Consider the following 24,873-nt stretch of genomic DNA (forward strand, 5'->3'; position numbering starts at 1 on the left):
ATGCTACCCCAGTGCTGCAAGACTTCTTCCCTGGCTATCCAGGCAAGGGAGACGGAGCTGCAATACCCCAGGGCTCATTTCTGTCCGATTTCCTCAAGTTTCCCCTTTGTGGGAACAGGGAGTGAGGAGGGACTGGGTCTCCCCTGGGATCTTACCTCAGCAGGGAACTGGGACCAGCTGTAAGGCACATCAGGGCCCAGGAGCTCCTGTGAGCAGTTATGAGTCCCATGGTTCTGGCAAAGCTTGTGAGACTACAATGTAACTTGCAGTGAAAAATGGCTTTCTTAGAATGCAAAACATACAGAAGTAAGAACATGGGTTTTGTTCAACTTGGTGTAAAAATGAGTGGGTTTGATCACTTTGAAAGTCTAAGAGTAAATGGAATTTACTGAGTTTGCTTTTAAAATAAAAACTTAACTGTGCACAAGTTTAGACACTTTGAGATGAGTGTGTGTTGAGCTAATAAAAGTTGATGTCAACATTTTAGAATATGTTTGGAAACAAAAAAGAACTAGTGCTTGATCAAGCTGCAGTCACAAAAACATTCTTCCCTTCATGATAAAAAGAAAATCTCTGTGTGTGATTCTGCAAATATTTCAGATTATCTGAAGAGGCTAGTAAGTGCTAGTAAATTATTATTTTTTGTTGTTGTCAAATGTCTTTCTTTTTTGGCAGTAGACTTCAGAAAACCCCCAACCTTTGTATGTGTTTTCATTATGTACATCAGTCATAATTTTGCCGACAGTTCTTGACATGCACTCTGCGTTGCTCTGCTAACAAGAGAAAAGACCAGCCATTAAGTTTATGTTTCTTTGTTTTTGAACAAAGTCACATATCAGGAATAATGCTAGGGGTATGCTAATAAACAATATATAGTGCTAGTCATCAGGGAGTAAGAAATATTTTCTAACTAGTTCTAAAGGGAAACAATGTTTTAAACAAGGGGAGAGTGATTGTTATTTATGCAATATTGTTGTTCTATATGTCAGCATCAAAAAGCATCTTGTAAAGAGCTTAGCATAATAAATCGTTGGTCGAGACTATCATTATTTAGAGGTCTTTGATAGATCTAGATGTAGTGCAGTAAGGTTAAATTTACCAATACATAGTAGGAAATCCTTAGACTCAGTCTGAATTTCTACCAATGTTACCAGTGTTGTCACAACAAAAAAAGAGAAAAACTGTTGTATCTTTCAAAACACCTCACTTTACAAATCATAACTGCAAAACTAAGTCAAAGCAGATTTGTTTTCTGGGTGCCCATTGATTTTGTTTGTCTACGTAAGGATTTAACTTGGTTACATTTCAGAAAACTAAAACTGATTTAAATGAAAAATGGCAAAAATAGCTTATGATTGTTTCCACTGAGAAGCAACAGAAAACATTTTGTTAGTGTCATCAAGAAAATTAAAATAGCCTCTGTGTATGAGAAGCAATGGGAGATTTGTAAAGAGGAGCCCACAGGAACGCTTAATTTCAGAGTTGTCTTTGATTAGTCACTAATTTTTCAGCTAACTTGGTAAGACAAAATGACATAGGTTTAAAATGTCTCTATATTCCTGCCTTCGGGCTTGAAGTAGAAAGATACTTATTGGATGGGCACTTTATCTGTCTGGGACAGGGCATCGAAATTTAGATGCTGATAACAAATCCAGCAAGTCTTTAATAATGTTTAGAGTAAGGTGAAAAAAAAAACATTTTAAGAAATATAATCAATAATACTAGCTGTATAACACTTTTCAGAAGTTAAATATATACAAGACAGGCTGTATTTTTGATGCACATTATCCGGTGAACCCTGCTTCTTCCCTAGCTAATATATATGAAATCTGCAATTTACTACATCTGTGCCAGCTTTTTGTAATATGTTACATTCTTTAAAAAATATATGTTTTCCTTTTTTTTTTTTTTTTCTTTTTGCTGATGTAGGCAAGGTGCCTGTGGCTGTACAGAAAGATACACGTCTCTTGAGTTACTGCCTTGATGTGGCAGTTCAGGGCTTACCTTGCCTTCACTGCATCTTCAAAAGAACAATTGAGCTCTCCAGGACTGTTACCTTAGGACTTGAGTCCTTGATACTACAATTATGCAGTTGAATAATTTTATGAATCTGACTTGTCTCATTAGATGCCTGGATAACTGCAAGTTTTAAGTCTTATGATGAAAAAACAAAATCTTACTTTTAAATATACTCTTAGTTATCACTTTTAAAGCAACGCTATGCAATATCAAATCTCTGGCCAATTCAGGTCAGGAAAAGTAATAAGAGAAAATACAGTCACATTCTTAGGATGTTGAAATGTCTTGGACAAGTGATATACCTTGTAGAAAAGTAAAGTAGCAGATTTTTTTGAAAGACACCAAAACACAAATGAAAAACTTTTCCTGTGCTCAAAAAGAGCAGAGTAATGCATTTCCTGGTTTATAAAGAAATTTGATCTATATACACCATGATTTTTAAGTAAGTCAGGGCCAATCTAATGTGGCCAGAAGGATTGCTTTCTGGCTAGTTTCCAGCCAGCCGCCTTAGTTTCAGTACAGGCTCGCCCAGAGATACTGCCCGGATACAGTAACCATTTGTCCAGCCTAGCAGAGATTTTTCCCTCCTTGAAAAATGGCAACCTGATGGACCATTTGAAATGTATGGTGCAGAGGAGATTCTGCAGACCAGTCAAGAATGAGGGAGAAGCAGATTTCTGATTTCTGTGTTCTGTTCCTGGCTTCTCCCCAGTTCTGTAGTGGGCCTAATCCATTGGTATAAAATGAAGGATTCACGTTGATTTCTGTGTCGCTTGGATCACATCCCACATATCTTCACTGCATTTTGCCTTCCATGAATATAAAACTAGTGTTTTAGCAATACTGGTCTGTCCATGGAGTTAAGAAGCTGAAAAAAACCCCAATCTCTACAGTTTCAGGAAACTCAGATAAAAGCTACTCCAGAGCAGAGTAATTTTTTAATATTAATAATTAAGCCTTAATGAAAACGCTGCTGGAGAACTTTAAATGATCACTCAGAACTCAGTATTTTGAGTTATAATGAAATGGTTCCAATTGTGTGTTTCAGTAAATTTTATCTACCCTTGTTTCTTTAGAAGAAGACCTACCAGTGCATCAAATGTCAGATGGTTTTCTACAATGAATGGGATATCCAAGTTCATGTTGCAAACCACATGATTGGTAAGTGAAGCACTAAAACTTCTCAAAGACAGATAGCCATTTCTCTTACTCATGATCATCATTGCCTCTAAAATTAAACAGAGTTAAGGAGAAATTAATTGTGCATCCATCAATGATTAACCTAGGCATGATTGATTTTTTTATTCATATTATTAGACTTGATAAAGCATTAGCATATTTTATTTTCTGCAAGGGCTAGTTTAGACTTCTGCAGAGAATTATATATCCACTGCCAGTCAAAACACAGGTGATTAGCAAATTAAACTTCTAATCATTTTTGCATTATTGAAAACAAACTAACAGGAATGGTTAATGAACTGGATGTTAGCTTTCCATAGAGTTTTAGACAGGTTTTAATTTCAGAAGTTATTATGGTAATGACACTACTGTGTACTTCTCAAGCACCTTGGTACCAAAATCAAAACTGGCAAGTTTTTGTCATTAGGAAGAATAAATAATTCAAATGGCCATAAAATAGTATTGTTTGTTGTGTTTGAGCAGTCCGGAAAAAATCCTAAGTGTATCTCTATACAATTAAATGCTATCATTTATTTGAAAAAATAAGGATTTGTAGTATTTAGTAATGGAATCTGCTCTTTAAGGTACAAGCATTTTAAAAAGTCTTTTTGGATTCCTGAATCCTAGCCTGGCTTGATGTTTACAAGGCTGTTACAGTTGTAAATTGGAATAAAACAAAAGCTGCTTTTTCTTTGATATTCATATTTTCCTATTATTTGCTTATTCCCCTAGGTTTTACCCATAATGTTTTCAATTTGGTAACCACTCAGTAATAGCACTAAGAGTTCTATCAACCAATTAAATTTATCAAGCACATCATTTGCCTGCTAATAAGATAACATTGCCGGGGTTGTTTCATTTTGTTTTTAGCCTCTTTTCCAAATTTCACTTTTCAAGGCAGAGATGGATACCATTGATTTGAAACTCCTGCTTCCCTTATGCTTTTTTTCTTGCTTTAATAATAGAAAAGCATGCAATGCATAGACCAAACGATATGTTATAGAAGCCAGTAATTACATGTCCAACAGAAGAAAATTTGCTGGTTTTTTCATCTTATAACTTAAAAATAATTAGTTTGATGCTTGTTCTTTTTTCTTTCAAGGTAACATGCAGATTTCTTTCATGAGCACTAGTAAGTTGGCTGCACTGTAAGAGAAAGTTACCTGCCAAAACTTAATAGCCCATTTTTCTGGGTACTTTATTAATAAGTTTTAATACGTTTAGAGCATGGATATTTTATATACTTATCAGAAAAATGAATAAGCACAAAGGACAAGCTGGTTTTGTAAAGGAGCAAAGTGATTTGCCTGTTGGATTAAGCCTTAGTTTTGACATTTTGTGTCTTTGGGGAGGAGATAACTTGAACTGTTTCACAGTATTCAATCTGGGTCAGTAATGTGGAATTTAAAAGTAGGTTATTACCAACAACAGAACTCACCATCTCTGCTGTTTTCTTTGAATCCAGTGTTTGACATGTTCTTAATTGTAGCATATAGTGACACTGAAACGTGACGGGGAATATGGATGCTGTGAGTAAGGGATGATGCTGGAATGGCATAGTAGTGTGTGTGCTTGCCACCCACTTCCCAAGTGCCTTACATTTTCAGAATAGGAGTCCAGTTCTTTTATGAAATACTCAGATTTTCTTTTCTTTTTTTTCTCTCTTATTTTCTGGATGAGTTTTGGTAAAGGATCAGAAGGGAAGAGAGAAATTAGGAGAGTCACTAAAGCAGGAAAAATCCAGTTAGCTGGCTTCTGCCTGCAGATCTGAAAAAACTGAGATTTTCTTAAACTGAGCTATTAACTGCCTATGTTTTATTTGTAAAAGCTGGGTGAGGTTGAATGTGAAAGAGAATCTTTTAAAAAATATTTAATTGTTTTGTCTGTGTTGTATCTAATCATGCATGATATTGCTTCATGACATAACCATAGTGACACAGATTTAAACGTGCTTAATGTAAAATCTTCCCAGTGAAATAAAGAAGGAGTTTGCAAAACATGCAGGGAGATTTGCCGGTCATGCTTGTGGTAATCTGTGTTCAGTGGAAGATTCTTATCTGCGCTGCCAGACTTAACAGAGCAGCTCCTAATGATGTAGCCTCGATTAAGCAAATGCAAGGGGATTTTGTGTTGGGGTGGAGTGAAAGGAATATCAGCATTCCAGAGAGTTTTGAATGTGACCTCGGAATTGAAGCACAGGGAAAAATAATTTCTGATCTCCAATTCTGTTAGCCTTCTCACCACTAATTGGATTTTTCCTTAGCTATCTTTCTAATTTCACTCTCCCCCTCTCTCCTTTAATTTATATCATTGTTCACAGGCCTTTTTCCAAGACCATATTCTGTCTAGAGAGAAAGGTTCAAGGGGTGACAGCAAGGGATTTAAAAATTGGCCTTAGTTTATGTACATCTGTAGGTAGGCTTATAATATTCATATATAATACAGAAAACATGCATGCAAACACTTGTGTGAATATATGTAATACATAATCCATGTATATACCCATATATATCTGTGTGCATATAGGATTGAAAAATATATTAGATTAAACACTGAAGTGAATATTGACTTGTTGACACAGCACATTTACCAAACAAAAAAATGGTTTCCTAAACACATTGGTCCCTCCCTTTTTTACATGTATCTGATGTCTTCTTGCCCTGCTTTCCTAGTAGGAGATTGCCAGAAGACCATGTAGTGTCTTCACTCATCTAGGGAAAGGAAAGTGAGAAGCTTTGGTGAGAGAGAAGGAAAAAAAAAGGACTTTAAATATGAGGGAGAGCAAAGATAATCTGGGAAAGTAGTAGTTAAAAGTAGAACAGTGTGATAATCTCTAGATTAAATATAGGGACAATAAATGCCTTTACAGACATCATCACACAGTGTCAGGAACTGTTATTTCTTCTTGCAGTAAGATGTTAGCATTATCTGTGTTGCAGTTACTGATGGATGTAGTGTCTTACCTGAAGGACTCCATAAGCATAATTCAGGGAAAAGAGAAAAGGAGAGGCAGCTGGGACATGGGACAAACAAGAAGGTGGAAAGTCCTCTGCCAAACTCCACCCAGAAATGGGTGGGAACCATTGGCAGAGATACATGCTCAGCCAGCTGAGAAAAACAGTTTCCTACTCACCATCTTTTTAGCAGTTTGGGTCCCTAGAAAAGTGATGGTGTTCCATCTAATTACTATACCCCTTGAACGTGATCCTGGGACATAAACTGAGTTCAAGTTGCTAAATTTCACACAGAGAAGTTGCATTTTGGAAGGTCACTGAGGCAAAGACATGTTCGTAAAACCCCAGTGTGAAACTTAGACTTTTAAATAAGGCAACCAGGATTACTTTGTGGGCTAAAGTAGTTCCACCAAGGGTAGGTATTTTTAGGTTGTGAATATGTGTGTGTTTTTGTCTAATCAAATATAATCTCAACTAGACATTTAGCAGGGGAAGAGAGATTAGAGGCTATTTGAAAAGCCTCTTACTCTTCTTTGTTAGGAGGGTATATAGTGTTTTTACAGATTTTATTTTATGTCTCAATCAATTCAACAAGAGGGATTATGCCACCTAATGGAAAATAAAATCTGCAGATGACCCAGTGGAGTGTAACCTTAAGTATCACTGACAACAATACAATTTACATTCATTATTATACAAGTTATATATTAGAAAGAAGTCATAGGGATGGCTTTCCTCAGTAACTGTATGTTCATTACTTCTAGAACTTACCATTTAAAAAATGTTCCGCAGCCTTTAATAGAGTCTTCCCAACATCTTTGTGATGGGACAGGGCAATAAGCCTTTTCCATTGAATAGATAAGGACAAAGAGGTGAGGAAGTGGGATTCCTTGCTTGCATTAAGTGAGTGAAAGTTCAAGAGTTCTGACTGCTGGATCTGTCTGCACATTTCTAGACACCGTACTTTGTCAAGCAACGCCCGTGTTTGCTTAAACTACACACTGATTCAAGCTTAGGCTAGGGGATGCCAGCTGACAGAAAGTGAGGCAAACTGTGGGCTTTTTTAAATGGGCCCTCTCTTTAGACATTATTTTGGACATGGGTATAAGCATGTACTTTTGTTTGGATAATCATGAGGATGACCGCCAAATGAAAACACGTTTGTCAGTGTGTGTATTGAAATTTTCTGGTAAAAATTTCTCAGCTTTTTAGTGGGAAAGGAGGAAACATTAATCCAGGTGTGTTTCATATGGGTTTAGGAAGTGCCGACATGAACATTAATTCTTCAGCTGCCTTCTTTCTTTTACCTCTCCCTCCTGGTGGAATACATAACATTTTTAGCAGCTTTCAGAAAATTGTATTTCTGGGTGCATGGTGTCTGGAAAAGAGAGAGGTTTCTGGCATCTCTTTGTTTTCATCATAGTTTACAGTTGGCATTTGACCTGAGAGGGTAGGAAGAGAATCTGCCATTGTTTGTGTTCTGTTTGCTGCAATCCATTGCTCCTCCTATTATTTTCCCTGTTATTTTAAGCAGAGAAGCTAAACATTGTTTTTTCTTTCACTGATTCCTTTCCATATGTAGTATCTGATGCAGTTCCATGTAAATAGACTAAACAGTCGCCATAACAGTTGCCTAGGATTTTGCATACATGCACATACAGAATGGCTCAGAACTGGGAGAGTTCGGACATGGTTAAGTCAGAAAAGGAATTACTCTGTATAAAATGATGAGGCTCAACAGCAGTAGTGTAAATTTGTAAGTACTCTGAGTAAAGTGCTGTTAGGCATGAGATAATGTAAAGAGATGACATTGCCAAGAACTATTTATGAAGAGCTTAATTTTTTTCACTCTGATAATTCTTGACCAATAATTACCAGCTTCTAATTATCTATTTTAGTTAGAAAGAAATCTCTATCACTATGGAGGTTGGCATTGCAACTAGCGCATAAATCCCCAAAGAGGTAAATGTGTTCCAAACAGCCACAAACAACTGTCTCATGAAACATAGTGAGCAAATTGCGAGCCGCTGGCTGTGCACAACAGAGCAGCACATTTACCATTGAGGACTGATCAGGCTGACAAAGAGAATGATAAAAGGGGGAAACAGCCACAATCTTTGTAGTTTGCTGCTACTTTTGTCGATGAAGAAAGCAAGCCCCAGTGTCATAGTAAGAGCCGCTACCCCTCTGAAGAGTTGTGGAGCAAAGGGGAAGGGTGTCACAGACAGGATTCAGTACCTTTTTGCAACCCTACTTTAGACAGTTCCTATTAGATAGTTCCTATTAAGTTAATAGAGTTTTCTTTCTTTAATCTTTTCAGTATCATGTATAAAACACATTTTGTGAAGTCTGTTGGCGGGGGGGAGCTTGTTTTTGAGGGGAGGTTGTTGTGTAGCATTGAGCAAGGTAGCAGGTGTGAGCAGGAGGAGGAAATGAAGGGAAAGAAAAAAAGATGACGAGCACCAAAGTTAGGAAGCAAACAGGATGAAGGAATCCTGCAGTTGACAAGAAGAATTCTGGTTTACACCAGCAAAGACTTCATTAAACCCCAAGGAAACAAATCTATGCCGGAACAACTGTAGTTTAAAAAGAAGAGTATATATAAAGTGGGATCTAATATTTTAATTTCTCTGCCAAGAAATTTTACAGCTATGTTTTACAATAACAAGTAGTATGTAACCATTAGAAGACGTAAAGACACATTTTAGTGCAACTCATGATTTTTGATTTTTTCAGTGACAGTGGTACAAGTATATAATACGTATATATGTGTTGTGTGGATATGCATGTTTGCATTATGCATGTATTAACTGCATGCATAATAAACCTATAAAAATAAATCATCTTATTTGCGTCACATTTGTGTGTTGTACATTACAGTACATGTGGACAACATCACTAATGTCAAGACAAAGGAAATACCTCAGTTGGCTTTCTGGACCCCAAGAAAATTTTAGTCTGGTTGTAATAGCATGTGACATTCACACATTCTGTTATTTGTCTAATACCTAAGGTCATTAAACCGCATGATTTTCCTTTCTCTTAAGCAGAAAGCTGTGCCAGGCAACTAATAGTTGTTGCACCATGTTGACCTTAAGTAATACATCTTCAGAACATCAGTTTAATCACTGTACAGTAAAACTGACATTGTGAAGTCCCTCTTACCTGAGGTTTGGAGAAAAAGAATACAGAGATTACACATCTACATGCTAGAGGAGGAAGGAGGTGGAGACCTCCTTTTGTCAGTCATCTTTCACTGATTCCTGAGTAGTAAGAAATGGAAATTGTTGATTTGTAGTGAGGAGACGGATCATGCTCTTGTAGCATCAGAAAATCATTTGGATGCCTGGGAATCTCCTATTTATGGACAGAGCTGGCAAGAAGTTCTCTAAAAGTTAGAGGGAACTTGGTCTCCTTGTCTGCAAAATGAGGCGATGTAATTGAATTACCCAGGAAAACCAGCATTTGGAGTTAAATCTGAGAAAACGAAAGGTTTATTTTGTGAGGAGCTGGGTTACAAAATCGGCGAAATCTGTGCTGTTTAATACTAACAGGAAGCTACTCTCCTGTGGGCAATGCTGGCTTATTTGAAAAGCCCATAAAGGGTTTCTGCATGGACCATACAAAAGGGATACTTTCTCTTTAATAGCCATCTGTACAGGAGAGATGAGAAGTGGGCCAGGTCATCTCTCCTCAGCTGTCATGATATTAACGTAGGTAATGGAGCAAGCTCTGCGTTCTGCTGGGTGTTGTTTTTCATAGATGTTCATCGATTTACACAGATAATTCTATTTATTTCTTAGAGTTGGTCCAAGCAAACCAGGCAGAATAACAAACACCAAAGCATTTCAAATGACTTTATCTTTGTTGTTTTGTAATGTAACTTTTGTCTAAAAAATGGTGTCACACCTACTGTGCAGATGGCTGCATGATTTGTAAACCAGCCAAAACATTTAAACAAATGTGTGATCTGGGGATAGATTAAATAAAGGATAAAATGGAGTGTGGACCACAAATTCTAATAATCAGATGATTTTAAGTTGTGTGTAGTGTGGAGCGATGGTAGCAGCGATAGCAGGGAACGCTTGCCAATGACAGCAAGGTGCCTTACAGATCTCAGGATGGAGCCTGTGGCCTAGTAGGCCTCAGTTTGAGAGCTGCACATTTGCTGTACAGCTGGCAGCTCTGTATGGGGACATCAGATAAAACTTATGTAAAATGAAGTGTTATTGCTTAGTATGAAATTGTGCAGAGAGGGAATTTGCAGACAGTAACTGAAAACAGAATTCATGGTACCAATGAAGCAGACTGTAAATATGAAGAGGCTTTAATTATCTGCGCAATTTAACAAAAAATTCAGGATGTATTCGGAAATGGCAAAGGCAGCTGTAAACATGCTAGAGCACCACCGTTCCCTGGGCTTCAGGTTGTGTGTGTCACCTATTTGGGCGGCAGGCTCCCTGCCACCCCCCACCCCCGGGCGCGTACCTTCACCCACCAAGCTGCATTGCTCGCAGCTGGCACTTCATTTCAGGGGTCTGAAGCAGGAATGGTTGCTTGCTTTTTGAGACAGCTTTCAGGAAAGACTGTCCAGGCTTTTAAAATCACAGATGGTACAGTCAGGACACAGTCTGCAAATGTCCATGAGCCTTTTTTTCGGGAGCTGGGGGGGGACACGACACCTTGGACTCAAAAAATTCTAATAAAATAGAATGAAAATGTCTTGTTATTTAATCATATTATTAGTAATATAGTAATAGCAATGATTATACTACTAAAAGAAGCATTTGAAAAATATCCACAGTTCAGGCTGGAGTTCATTTTATAGAGAAACGAGGCAAAGCACACAGAAGGTTTAGGTTTTTCCTGCAGAAATGCCTGCGGTATGAATAGCGCTTGAGGGAGGGGATGCTATCGAAAGGTAACACCAGGCAGTACGAAAGTTGCTCCTTTCCCTCTACCTGCCATAAGATTCGCCTCCAAACCACTGCAGTGATATACCGTGCATGTTAATACTGAGGCACCACGGGCTGAATTAATGGCACGGTGTCTGCCTTCCCTTTTGTTCTTTGTTGCTGACCATTTGTATTGCAGGCTTTATCAGTAGCCTTAGCGCATTCCTTCAGCTGTGTTTAGCTGTCAGCACAGAGGGTAGCCTCACCGTCGCTTTTCTAAATCGTCCCTGTTTCGAGCAGAGAAGCCTCCGATTCTTTGACAGAGCAGCGCGTCCTGAGGTTTCTCCCTGCCATGTAAGCGCAGGAAGCAAAACAAAAGAAGCCAATATGGAGAGTGGGTGTCGAACTTCAGCTGCTCATATTGTTGCATTTGGTGAGCTGACGGGGTTTCGTAGGTCACCTTTAGAATTATGCCTATGACAGCAGTAGCTACCTGCCAAGATTGCAAGGTATCTCACAGCTCTCAGGATGGAGCCTGTGGCCTGGTAGGCCACCGTTGGAGGGGTACACATTTGCTGTACAGCTGGCAGCACTGTATGGGGCAGCAGTGTGGGCTGTTAGGGAGCTGGAAAGGAGACAAGCATGAAATTTCTTCTAACCCCAACTCTGTTTTTCTGTACTGTTGGCTGCTTCTCAGTTCCTTGACAAAAAAACCAATCAGGCACCCTTTAATCCGCCTGTGATTACCAGTGGTATAAAAAGAGAAGCATAATGAGGAAAAATGCCTCGTTTTGTTGCCTTCAAAAGCCAACAAATTGGAGTTAACTTGACAGGAAGTGGCTTAATAATTAGATTATTTATTTATTCCTGACACATATCCCCCTGTTACTAGTCTCAGGAGATCCTGTAGATGGTACGATTTTCAAGCTGCCATTACTTCGCTGTCTTCTGTGAACAAAGAAGCTACTGTCTATCAGTCAATTAAATGCACTCTTTAAGCAAAGGCTGAGAAGTCCTCAATGGATAGAGCCCTGGGACATTGTGGCTGATGATTCCTTTCTCTGTACTGTACATCACACTCTCAACTACGGTCCCCACAGAGATGGAATAAAGTCATGCATTAAAATATCACTTGTTGATTTGTTTGCTAATGAAGAGCCATTGAAATGTTTGTGTATTTCTGTGGCAAAATTGTTGATAAAAGGACTACTTGCTTGCATATCTTACTTTATCTTCAGTAAGCACTTATTTAAGACTTACTAAAATTAAAGTCAACAAATTAAGGAAAAAACAGAGAGATGGATAATATTGGTTTACTTGCAATTCACATCAATGTAAATAACACTGAGGACAGCAAGAAGAGAGAAAAGGGAATAACAGTACTTCAACCATGTCTGTTATAATTTTCTTCATTAGTAACAATAAGGATCTCTGGTGGGTTTTTTTTCTGCTGTGGTAGTGGGCACCCATTTCAAATAATGAAAATGCTAAAGGATCAGTTTTAAAATTATCCTGGACATCTAAGAACATGGTATTTTTTTTAAAAAAAAGGAAAACTTGAGTCTTTGTTTCTGGTTTTTTTGCATTTCTTTTTGGATTTTAAATATGCCCAGTTAACAAAAACTTCCATTGTTTAGAGATTAACTGTGCACAGATGGTTAGCCTCTTAGCTGAGAAAAGTACAACCATGTCAAGCTAGTTAGTAATGCTGGTTAAGGGTGCATACTTAATGCAAACTCAGCAATGTTGTCCAAAGCCAGGGCCTCTGAGCTTAACGACACCCTCCCTTACCCTCCCCCCAGCCCCACCAGGCTTCTTAACTGTATGTTATAGTCTCTGTGTATTTGCCCTCCCATCATTCTTCTTCCACCCTGCAAGAGCCTGGGTCACCAGAGTGGACCAGTGTAGACTTTGGGCCAGGCTGGATAGAGAGGTGTTTGATTTATACTTTTTTTTACAGAAGTCAACATACATGTATACCTGTCTTCACGCTGAAAATCATTAATTGGCAACATCCATCTGGAGTTGATGCAGGTCTTATGCTGCTTGTCTTAAAAAGCTGTATTTTCTTTTAAGAAATATAGATAGTGCTGTAGCAGTTCTCCAGTGAATTAGCTTTGTTCTGACTTTAACCTCTGTATGACCATTTAATATATATTTATATATATATTTATATATATAAAAATAAAGTCACACATACCAGGATTATTGTTTTCAATGAACTTAACAACAAGCTATAGGGAATTAATTCAAACCAGCCTCAAATTGGAGTGTTTCTTATTCCTATCCTGTTATTCCAACTCATTTTATTAGAAAAAGCTTAGATACTCAGAGGTGTTCTATAATAGAAAACGAATTTGAAACCCATTCATTAATTGGTGATTAATACATTTCAGGATTAGTTTAAGCAAGGCCCTACCTCCTGCCCAGTCAAGTATGTTCTGGTTAATATCCAATTATCTGCACCTTCGTACTTATTATGTCTTAATATTTCGGATATGATAACCAGAAACTTGAGAGTAATGCTAATGAGGAGAGTAGAACAGGAATTAACCAGTGACATACTCAATGATCCTTGCTGAGGAAAGTAACTCCTTCTGTCTCCTCAGCACAGTGGTCGAGCTACCACCATGCTTTCAGTAAGCAGTACTTCCAATTCAGCCTTCACGGGAGCTTAGAATTCTGTTTAGGTATCCTTATTCTTACATGCCTTATAGACCATGTACGGTCAGGAGATACTCCTGCACACCCTTTTTCACATGTAGAGTTACTTTCTTTAAGTGGAGCCAGTGGAAAATCATTAGTAAAGTGAAATGGTGATACCTACGTAAAATACAAGCTGGTTTGTGATTGAATGCACTTTCTTATATACACAGGTGTATGTATGTGTATATAAGCTGAACAGCCTATCTATCGTGTCCTTCAGCTTGTAAGACAGCTGCTTTAGTGTCCAGCAAACCAGATAGAAATGTCTGTGAAGTAAATAAAGATCTAAATGATAAATGTGAAATGTAAATATTGCCAAATTAAAATTTTCTGTGCACAAAAATGTCAAGCCCTTAAAATTCAATCTCAGGATTCTTGCCTGTGAAAAATTATTATACGTCCTCTTAGTGTTCTGTGCAAGTAAAACCATGGGACCACCATATCAGTGGGGCAGAACTGAGTAATCCTGTCATGTGGCCTTAAACTAACGTAATTATAGAGGTAAATTCAATGTATAGGGAGGAAGAAAGACGAAACATTCCTTTTGGCAGATTTATTTTTCTTAACTAAGCTGCTGTTTGAATACGTGTGCAATTCAGGGCATTAGGAGAAGCCCCAGAGGAAATGAAGTAGTGGGCAGAGTGAAGGAGACCTGCTCAAAGGTGCAAAGCCACAAAACACGTTATTTTTATTACATGAATATAATCCAATATATGTAGTACTTATCCAAGAGACTTTACAGAATACGCTATTCATAGTTTGTTGGACAAAGCTTATTTTAAAGCACTGCCTCATTCTCTGTGTTTATACTGAAAGGTGCGAGTCCTAGGTCTGGATTAGACTGAATGATAAAAGGAATAGTATATTTGTATAATCAAATGCAACCATAAAACACATGTACAGTGGCCAGAGTTAAGGATATGTCTGTAACATCCTGTTTCAGATTTCTCTTCCCAGTGTCTAGCCATACAATTTGAATTTTCTGTCACACAGTATTAAGAGTGCTGTAGTTCAGGACCTCAGCAGTATATTCTTAATATCTAGCTGTTTGGCTAGGCACCCTTTCTCCCAACTCTCTGGCACACATCATTCACAATGAACCCACTGTGCTTCTGGCTTCATTGCTTTTCATTGCACACCTACGCAAGTGCCAAGACATTAGATAACCGTGCAAAAAAAAAAAAATAATCCCCCCTACAAGTCCCCCAGATGAGACTCCTGCAGAGCACTGTGTAATTCTTTGAATAACTTGGGAGATGTTGATGTTTACTACCTCATTCAATTAGACATTCAGAGGTAACGCAGCCTTCCATTTGCTTTGAAGTTTGGTTAAAAAGCCTAACCCAAATATCACTTAGTGCAAAGTGTGATTTGCAAACTGTCATAACATGATCAAATCAAAACCAATTTTCACCAGAACAGTTAAATACTCTTTTCTTCAGCTGAGTGACATTTCCCTGCCAAATTTGAACTTTTAACCCACATTGCTCCTTGTGTGCTGTTATTCTTCAAGTCAGACTTAACAGGGATGGTGGTTTTAACCTTTTTTGATTAAAATATAGCTAAGCTTAAAAAAAAGAAGGGTGAAATGAAAATAAAATTAAATAAGTGAAAAATGAAATCAATAGGCTTGGGCAGAGAGCTAGCGTAGAAAACTTAATCTTAGGGTTACCTCTTAATAATGGAAAAGTTCTATACTTTTACGTGCTGCTGCATTTGCACCAGTGATGGAGTATGCCTAGCAGTACAGACTGGAATTGTACCGCCAGGAAAAATCCTTCATAGTGGTGCATGGGAATAAATTAGATGACAGAAAATAGGACTCTAATTTCTATGATATGTCACCTAGGTTATCGTATTTTACATCAACTGCCGCTTTTGTGCTGCATGTGCATCTCTTTCAACCCTTGCAATGGGTCTTCCAGGCCAGCCTTTTTGTGGGCTGGTGATTTTCTTTGTCTCCTTCAACCTAAAGCTTCAGTAGAAGTTCTCTTCTGTGACAAGAGAAGCACTCTCAACGCACTCCAGCTGCCCTTTTTTCTTAAATGTATCCTTCCCATTCATCTCTTTAAAAAGCAGATTTGGAAGGCTCTTTGACTCTGAATTCTCCTTCACCATTATCTCCAACAAAATGCAGTTAACTTTTTCATGGCATTACAGTCTCTCTTTCTCTCTCTCTCTCCTTTTGCTTTATGGTGTTCTCCTTTCTTGTTTGGAGGGGGAACTCCTTTTTTCCAAGTCTTGTTTTCAAGTCTTTACTTGACAATTTTTGTTTCAGAATGTCAAAACAGGAGTCAGAATGGGTGCAAGTTTGTGGCGGTTCCAGCATTCCCGATGACTTCTTCACTAGCCTAGAACAAGTTGTTGAAATGTGAAATGAAGACAGTACTTACAGAGATTTTTCAAGACAAATTAGTTAATTTACATTAGGAAGGAAAAGTACTGTAATGCTGTAAATAGCAAGCTACTAAATTATTTGTATTCTTTATTATCTCTTGGCTCATAGGGAGTTCTGCTGCTTGCCTTAGAGCTCCCAAATCTGGTTCATGTTTCCTATCCATTTCAGAGCCCAATCTAAAAAAATTGGTTCTCTTCTTTTAATGTATCATCACTTCTTAGAGATATGGTCCAGCTGATTTCTATTCTTGACATCACCTTCTCCACAGAACAAAAATTGTCCTTCATTTCTTCCCCAGTCAGAACCAGTTAACAGAAAGAGAGTTAACAGAAATTGTGACGGCTTCCATGAGTCAATAACATTGGCTTATTCCTTTTCAGAATTTGTCCTTTATCACTGCAATTCTGAAAGTTGTTTCAAGGTCTGTCTACTCTGTGGGTCCTGTACCTTGCACAAATCTCATTCTCAATTTCTATATATTCTGCTCTCATATGAAAACATTTCTTTTCTCCCTTGCCTAAGCCAGTTGTATTTCTTTGTCTTCCTTGGCTATCATTAATTTGCAACCGGTTAGTGCCATGCTTTTGTAATGAATTTGTGCATTCACACTAAAAAATATATTGACAGTCTTTAGCTTCAGTCACTTATTGTGGCACTCGGCTAAGTCTTGTAAAAATGACACACTTGTGCACCTTCAGGAGAGTTTTCACTTTTCAGTGTTCTCTGCTGAAATTACCTTCTTTTTAATATATAGTCCTGATTCAGTACCAACTATAGCTGGCACCACAGATCTTACAGCTTTAAATAGTATGCCTTAATATTGCCCCCTTTGTATGCTGTATTGTAATGAAGCAACATCACTAAATTGCAGTGGAGGGTGATTGTTGCATGGGGATGACTACTACACCTTGGGGTCTATTTGCACCACATTATTTTTTTATTGTTGTTATTACAACCCATCTTCTTTACTCTCATGATGCCAAACTTGCTGTTGGACATCCGCGCAGCGCAGGGGATCTTTAAAAACATTTTGGACATCAGCTTCTCTCTTAGGTACACACCAATGACTGTTCAGTTCCAGGCTCTGGTATCCTGGGTGGCTTTGCACTACTTTAGTGATGCCAGTTTGGCCTGTTCACTAGACTTGCGGTGTTCTTCATCATTTGCTCTTAAAAAAATTAGTTTGTTGCTGATAGAAGTGACAGGCATTTCTTGCTAAGCATTTTCAGACAGGAACAATACTAGATTTCTAACAAGTGGAACATGCTTTTTTCCCTTCTTGCTATTCCCCATGCATTTGACAGTACAGAAGAGTACAAAAATGATTTTGCTTGAGCTGTTTCCTTTCCTTTTGGCACTGTGTTCACATTGAAAGGAAGAATTATAGCAGTGGTATCAGTTTATCATCCAGTGCCACGATCTCAAGGAACCTTCTGCAAAACTCGGTTTCACCCAAGTAATAAAAATTATTATTGCTGTAAAGATACAAATATTTTAATAGAGACATTTTCTTTTCAAAAATCTTCCCAATGTACAGAGACAGTGTCTAAATACAAACTTCAGGAAGGCAACAGCGTAAATTGCTGCAAGAAGCAGCCTTCATCCATGAAGGCAAGTTCTAACTGATTTGTCAGATGATGTCAGTGGAAGATAATCATTGATTTCATATGTGTGGAGGTCAAGAAATTGTCCTGTGTTCTACAGCAACAGGGAAGCTCAGGAGATCACAACTGACATATTTTACTGAAGGTACAAAGAACTGTTGCCCACTCCCCTATGCCCTCATCGCTTTAGCCTGGTGCCTGATCACTTACACTTTTCATACGTTTGGTAACAATGTTCCTGTCACCCCTCCCACTGTAGCCTGGAGATTCAGCGTCCCCGCTGCTGCTTTGCTAAGGGGTAGAAGTAGAAACTACATCTCTATTGCACAGTCTCAGTGCTCCCAAGCGTGTTGGCTTGTTGCTCTAGTGTCCATGCTCTTTGGTGCTGTCCTTGCTGGGATTTTGTCACAAAGAGAAATGTCCCAAAGTGGGAGTGTCACAGGGTCCTCAGGCTCACTTTTGTGCCTGCATCTGTGTCTGTCACGAATGGTAAAAGTTTTAAATGGATTTGCATGGCACCACTGTACATTAGGATTTGTAATGAAAAGGTCTGATCCTGAAAACATGTAAGTATGCATATGATTTTGTTCACATGCATAGATGGCACAAGCTTCCTTTTATACAGGAATAAGCCTATATATGTTCTCAAGTGTTTGTAAGATTGAGGCCTAAATTGCAATTCCGGGTGGTATTTTAACAACATATTCTAAATGTGGAAAAAAAAAAAAATCTTCTGTAATGAAGTCACCATCCCATTAAAACATCTTTTTTCCCTCAGTGATGCCAAACGTGAATTTTAAGATGTAATTTGGATTTTTTCCATCTTTATGAAGATGACACATTTTTTTCATTGCAAGGCAGCTTTTTTTTCAGTTCCTTCTTTAGCTTGATACTGTGGCCATGTAGCATTTCCATTTAAATCAGTGATCAGAGCTGACACACCTTGAATTGAAGTATCAATTCGTTTAAAACTGACGCCATTTCCACACTATTCAGTTGTACAAACTTCCGGTTATGGACCAGAGAGCATTGATTTTTAGCTGTCATTTCTAGTACACACACTGTAGATTTGAAATTTAAACCTTAATCCACTCTTTAATACAATTAATTTTTAATGTGCAGTAATACTAATTGAAATAGCCTGAATTTAGTAAGTCACCACAAGACATTTTCAAAAGCAGGAGTCTCCACTGAGAGCTGGAAGGACAGATAATCATTGTTACAGTGTTTACAGAATAAATGCACACTCTGCGGGCAATTCCATGCCAAGAGATTTTTTGTTCGTTTATATTAATATATTTCATTGTGGATTTAAATTTGTTTTCAGTGATTCCTACTGAAAAACATCTGTTGTGAGCCAAGTTACTTTGGCTTTGTTTTAATGGAAGTGTTTACTTTTATAGAATATTTTCAGTCTTCTGTCTATTTTTAACATGACTGTCACTGTATTATGTAGCTGTCAAATGCATTGTGATGTGCAGAGAAACATACTCAATTTTCTACCTGTAAAGTGGTCAGCCATGCAGTTTCTGTGTATGATAAACCAAAGCTGCATGTTCTGTACCTGACTCTTTTATTCCTCTAGGTTTGCTTTTCATATAAGCAATGTATCTTGTGCCAGCCTGATTTCACTGCCTCACTTTTAATTTTCAGGCGTGATCTTTTCAGATGTTTTAGCAGGGACGATGGAGAGGGGATTCTAACTGCAGAGGAACAGATCTTACACAATTAACCAAGGAGGGATTTAATCATTTGTATAATAGCAAGATGCCATTGCTACACTTATCTGATAAGAAGGAATACTTCTTAGTATGCATCAATTCTTCTGATGAATGGGCTTGTACAGTGTTCAAAGTGAGCGCCAGTGTTAAGTGAAAAAAAATGTCATGTGCTTTATATCATCCTTTCATGGCTTTCACATTACAGTATTTAATAAGCCAATAGTGCTGTTAAATATTTAGCAAAGCTTCCCTCAAAACCTTGCCATGTATTCGAATGGGATTTTGAGACATTTTGCAGCACATAAGTAAAAATTATGCTTTAGTTCTAGAAATGGTTGTAACATGGCATATTTCCTAAAGGAAGTGCAGGACAACATGGCATAAATAAATTCAGCAGATTTCACACCCACAGAACACCAGAATTGATTCCCATTTTTCGGATTAAGAGTTCAAACTGACTCCCATTTTGCCAGAAGAAAGCTGCACTGAGTTTATTTGCACAGAATATTAAAACAGCATTATAGCATTTAGTAAAAACCTTGCAACTCACAGTGTGATATTTTAAAGGCTCCTCACCGGTACATTATTTGTAACACTGAACATTTTCTGAGTTGGGGGTGAGAGAAAAGCAAAGATCAAGTTGTTACCCTCTTCTGAGACTGACAGTTCATCACTAGGTAACACTTTTAGGTTCTGTAGTATGCAAAATAGAGATTTAATAACATAGTTGTTGCATTATGTTGTTAATCAAACAATAATAAATCATTAGAAACCCTGTCTTCTTTGACAAACGTCTGCATGTTTCAGATCCTTGTTGTATGCTAATTAATCCTCAGTAAGTACTTGTATAATAATTAAATGTGTTGCACTCAGACCACTTATACGGTTTAGGGAAGCACATCTCATGTTACTTTTAGGAGGAATTTGGGTTCGATACGCAATGAAATGGGTATTAACCCATTTCTTGGGGTAACTCACAAATTTTAGGTGCTATGCATAATGTGCACCCTTTTTGCCCCTCTTTGTGTTTAAGAATAGTCTACAAAGTTAGGTGAGCCTGCCCAGAGCCTGCTGCCTGGACAAGTGTGTCCCTGCCCCATGCAGAGGCAGCACAGTGGTTCTGCAGTCTCCCTGCTGCAGTGAGAGGTAAGGAGCAGCTTTACAGGTGCTCAGCTGTCTGGCTTGAGGCTCCCACTCCTCTGTTTCCTGGGGATATCTGCAGTCCTCCTGCTGATTACTTAGTCTGTGAGCTGTGTGCAAGAATTTGGGCCTATTGAAGAACGATTATTTTCAGGTTTTCATTAAAAAAGAAAGGCTATCTGTGGTGGGTATAAGCCACATGTGGTGTTGCACATAGTGGTTAGTTTAACCCCTGAGGTGGGAGGGAGTGCTCTTCTGGAAATTTTATTTTCAGTTTGGGTGAATATATATATTTTTTTTAAGTTTCAGTTTCTGTCAGCAGCTAATACCTGCTCTTTTTCTTTTTTTTATTTTTTTTTAATATTCGTAGAAAAATAACTCACTTTCAAAGAAATAGTGGTGTAGCCTCTTTACAAATTACTTGGGTCCTGTTTAAAATGTCGGATATATTTTGTTCGGGAAATCATGTTCACGTGTGTGGCGTATTTGTTTAAGTATTCAAAAAATTAGGGTGTTAATTTCATGCATGTGTGTGAATATATGGAAAGGTCTATATAGTTATATAGGGTAGGCATACTTAATATGCATAGCTTGATGTATGTTGACCTCAGGTTATGAGAGTAGAAAATCCCATTTTCCAGCTTGTTTCAAATGTAGTAAAAATGCTGCTTCAGTTGCTTTATGCTACTCACATTGGGAAAGGTGCTTATACTGTGATAATTATCATCAAGGAATATTAATGCGTTCAGCATTTGTAACCCAAAAACTCATTATAGCTTAAGCTGTGCATCATCTGTGAAGAGAGAACTTTGCCAGAATTCGCTCTTCACAGGGGTTGCCTCCTGCTTGTGATGGAGTGGTCAGAGTATTGTAAGAGGTCACTTAGGCTATTTTTGAAAGCTGAAGTTTTGCAATTTTTGATTCACTACCTTCTGTCTAAATAGCTTAGCATTCTTACCCCCCCAAAATTTGCTTTTTCTAATTGAATGCCTGGTGAAGTGCATAAAGCTAAAAGATTGCATCTCATTATGTGCAAGAGGCTAAAGGTGTAGACATAAATATTGCACATCAAGGTCACAGCGATTTCAGGGTCCATATTCCATCAGTATACATGGAATTTGCACAAGCACCACTCATGCTAGTGGGAACTAGCCGTTCCATTCCTGTGGTCTTTGACAAGAAACTGTTGATACTTTTGATAGCAACTTCCACTTCAGTATTTATGTATTCTGGGACCATATTTTGGTTCCTTAATGCTATTTCACCATGAAAAACAGGGTTTATAATTTTTATACTTCTGTTGTCTTCCAAGCTCCTGAAATCACAGTTTAACAGCCTTCACATTTCTAAAATGTACTTGGGCAGCTTGTTCAAAGCATCAGAGCCTCACTTTCCTCACTTGAGTTTCACATCAATGTCCCCCAGCTGACTGAGCTGATTTACATTAATGTTGAAATTCAGTCCTGTAAGGGTTACTTTTTATTTTCATCAGTATGTTTTGTTGTGAGCATCCGCATGTGGCTCTACCCAAATATATACTAGATTGGTTACAGAATAAGATGACCAAAAGATCTAAAATTAAATAATGACCTCCAATAAATAATTTCTTTCTTGTTGACTTGTAATTGAAATCTTCCTTCCAACCAAGCACTCTTTGCAGATGAATGTTGTGCTTCCACTCTTGGTAATGGAAGACTGTAGAGGAGCCAGAATTGTGTTGTTCAGTGCTTTTGTTGCTGGAATTTTTAATATGGCTGGGGTTTATTATTTCTTCTCCCCAATATTGAAACATTGCTTGTCATTTCTCACTCTTAATATTGCCTTATGTTGCATGTTGTAGTTTGCTTGCTTTATGTTAGGCAGAGTAGACTGGTTCTCACAGACTGCTTTGTTTCTGAGGTCAAAATGTGAACCTGGCCTTGCTCCTGGGAGGACTAGAAAAATCTATTTCATAACTTTCTGCAGGCCTCAAAGAAGGCTAAGAAGAAAAACACAAAGCCCACAGGCTTAGTTTAGACCTGGTGAAGAGTTGGATTCATCAACAGGAAAGCTTGCCGCTGATCAGCTTTTCTTGTTGTAAAGGGTCCCTGCTGTCAGTGCATACTCCGCTGATACGGCAGAGCTTTGGGGAGCCTTGTGAGTCTTTTAAACACCCACACATTTGTCCAGAAATACCTGACTTGATAATACAGAACAAATCTGCTGAAGTAAGGAATCGCTTGCCTACTAAATCACCGAAATGAAGGCTAAATCACCGAAATGAAGGCTAAATCACTGAAATGAAGGGCTCAAAAGATAGGTAAACATAGTCCTTATGAGCTGAGTGTGCATGTTACAGGCTTGTCCAGTTCACTGATGGGTCATAACTTTGTGCAGTAGAGTGCTAATGCCTCGTAATGAATGGCTGTCTTGAACCAAGGTGAGATTCTCGCAGGTGAGAACACTGTTGATGGGAAATAATATGGTACCATATCTGCTGTTTGGATGTAAACTTAATAATCTCTATGAATTTTTAGTAACCCTGCTTCCCTTCCAAAGAAACATTATGAAAAGATTGCTTCCAAATCCTTCAGATACTCACTGCTTTTGTGATAGATGCCCTTAGTCTTTACCTTGAGGCACTGGAAATGAATGTATTTGCTAGAGATAAGGATGTAGACTTCCAAAGAAGCAAATCATATTTTCATGTTTAAGTTCACCATTTGCACTTGATGTGGTGAAAGCCAAATGTGAAGAATTGCTTTTCAACATTATTTCTCTGTCTTCTGTATCTCAAGACCTCTGAGTTATTATGTTAAAATGTTCTATTACATTTAATAAAGAAATGTTGGAAAACCGGAAATAGAGCAAGATTGCATCCATCGATTTGGCTGTAGGTGGATTGCTCTAGCTACAGCTTAAATCACAAAAAGGGTCATCTTTGTGCAACGTAATAATGTTATGGAAAAGACCAAACAATCTGCATTTGCTGAAGGCATGACAAATGAAACCATTATGCAGTGTTAACGGTTCCTCCTTTTAATCAAAAGGGAAACTGGTGGGATTGATTCTTATCCCACTTAACACCAACACAGTGAGCTACCAAGTAGGTGATTGAGATGAAGTGTGAGCAAATGCTTATGACAAAGCAACTGCAATCAGGATTAGGTCCAGCATTTGTTTTTTAAAATGTTATCATTCACCCTGTCCTTTTATTTCACTCATTACTTGTTTTCAATTTTGTATCAATTTGTCAAAATTCATATTAAAGTGCTGTGAAAGATGGGGAGTGAGCATGGAGGCAGCATCTGCTTTTCTGCCAGACCCAGAAAATACATAATTTTTAAATTTATCTGGATTCTATTTCATGGAATGGCTTTTTTTTGAAATATTTAAAAATGTAAAACTATCTCATTTTTTAAAACAATAGGCTACTTATATTAAAAAAAAAAAAAAGTATAGACGTGTTTGTCTATATGGTTTATTTTATACAAATCCAACAGCTCAGAGATTTATTGTATGTGCAAACTCAAAACTGAGCAGATTAGATATTGTAGCATGATGTTCAAAAGAGAGCTATTGGAATGGTAGAATTCTTGGCTTGGCTCCCTCTTCAGATGTAATTGCTGCTTCATTAGGTCTTGGAAGAGTTTCCTATGGTTAAATTTAATCAAATGGTTTAGAATGGCAAGCTCGTGCGCTCAAAATTCCAATACCATTCAGAATTTTAACAAGATTTCCCTCAAATCTTTTTTAAACAAATATTGTTCAACACTAACTGTAGATTCTAAAGTAATTCTTAGTAACTCATCATAATGAATAAAGTCTGATTTAGAATAGTCTGTATAGGACTTGGATGCTAAAGGGGAGTCATCTGTTGTAGCTAAAACCTGCTTGCCAGTATCCTGTGCAATTAAGTAGCAAGACTCTGGTGCTCTTTTAGCTGTATTAGTGGGCAGCTCTGTGTTTTTTTCTGAGTATCTTTTACTCATGTAGCTATATTCTAATTCACTGTGTTTTAATTAGCTTGGCTTGCTATGTTAGCTATTTCAGTTGATGTGGCTATCTTGAAGACTTCTTCACATACCTGAGCAGCAGTGAACTGCAGCCTTCTAAAGCAAATCCATGGGGTGGATGGGAGAGGCTGGTGTTAGAGATTAGTAAGAAATGTGAAAAAATGGTTCAAAATGACATGAAAGAAGAAGACAGGGTGGGGGGTGGAAAGGAGAAATGGAGCCAGCAAACAGTGTGAGCATCCCACTCTCCTGTTTCCAAAGC

The 24,873-nt window shown here is 37.9% G+C and overlaps 1 protein-coding gene across 11 annotated transcripts in view; it reads left to right on the plus strand.

Moving 5' to 3' along the window:
- The window catches only part of ZNF521 (zinc finger protein 521), a 232,863-nt gene that overhangs the window by 110,672 nt on the left and 97,318 nt on the right, over positions 1 to 24,873 (plus strand). For all 11 annotated transcript variants that reach the window (XM_080380562.1, XM_080380567.1, XM_080380568.1 and 8 more), the window contains one exon: positions 3,096 to 3,180. In XM_080380562.1, the coding sequence (XP_080236688.1) occupies positions 3,096 to 3,180 (85 nt within the window). The remainder of the gene's footprint in view (positions 1 to 3,095; positions 3,181 to 24,873) is intronic.

The sequence above is a fragment of the Falco punctatus genome, assembly GCF_963210335.1.
Source record: "Falco punctatus genome assembly, chromosome: 3".
Classification (NCBI taxonomy): Eukaryota; Metazoa; Chordata; class Aves; order Falconiformes; family Falconidae; genus Falco; species Falco punctatus.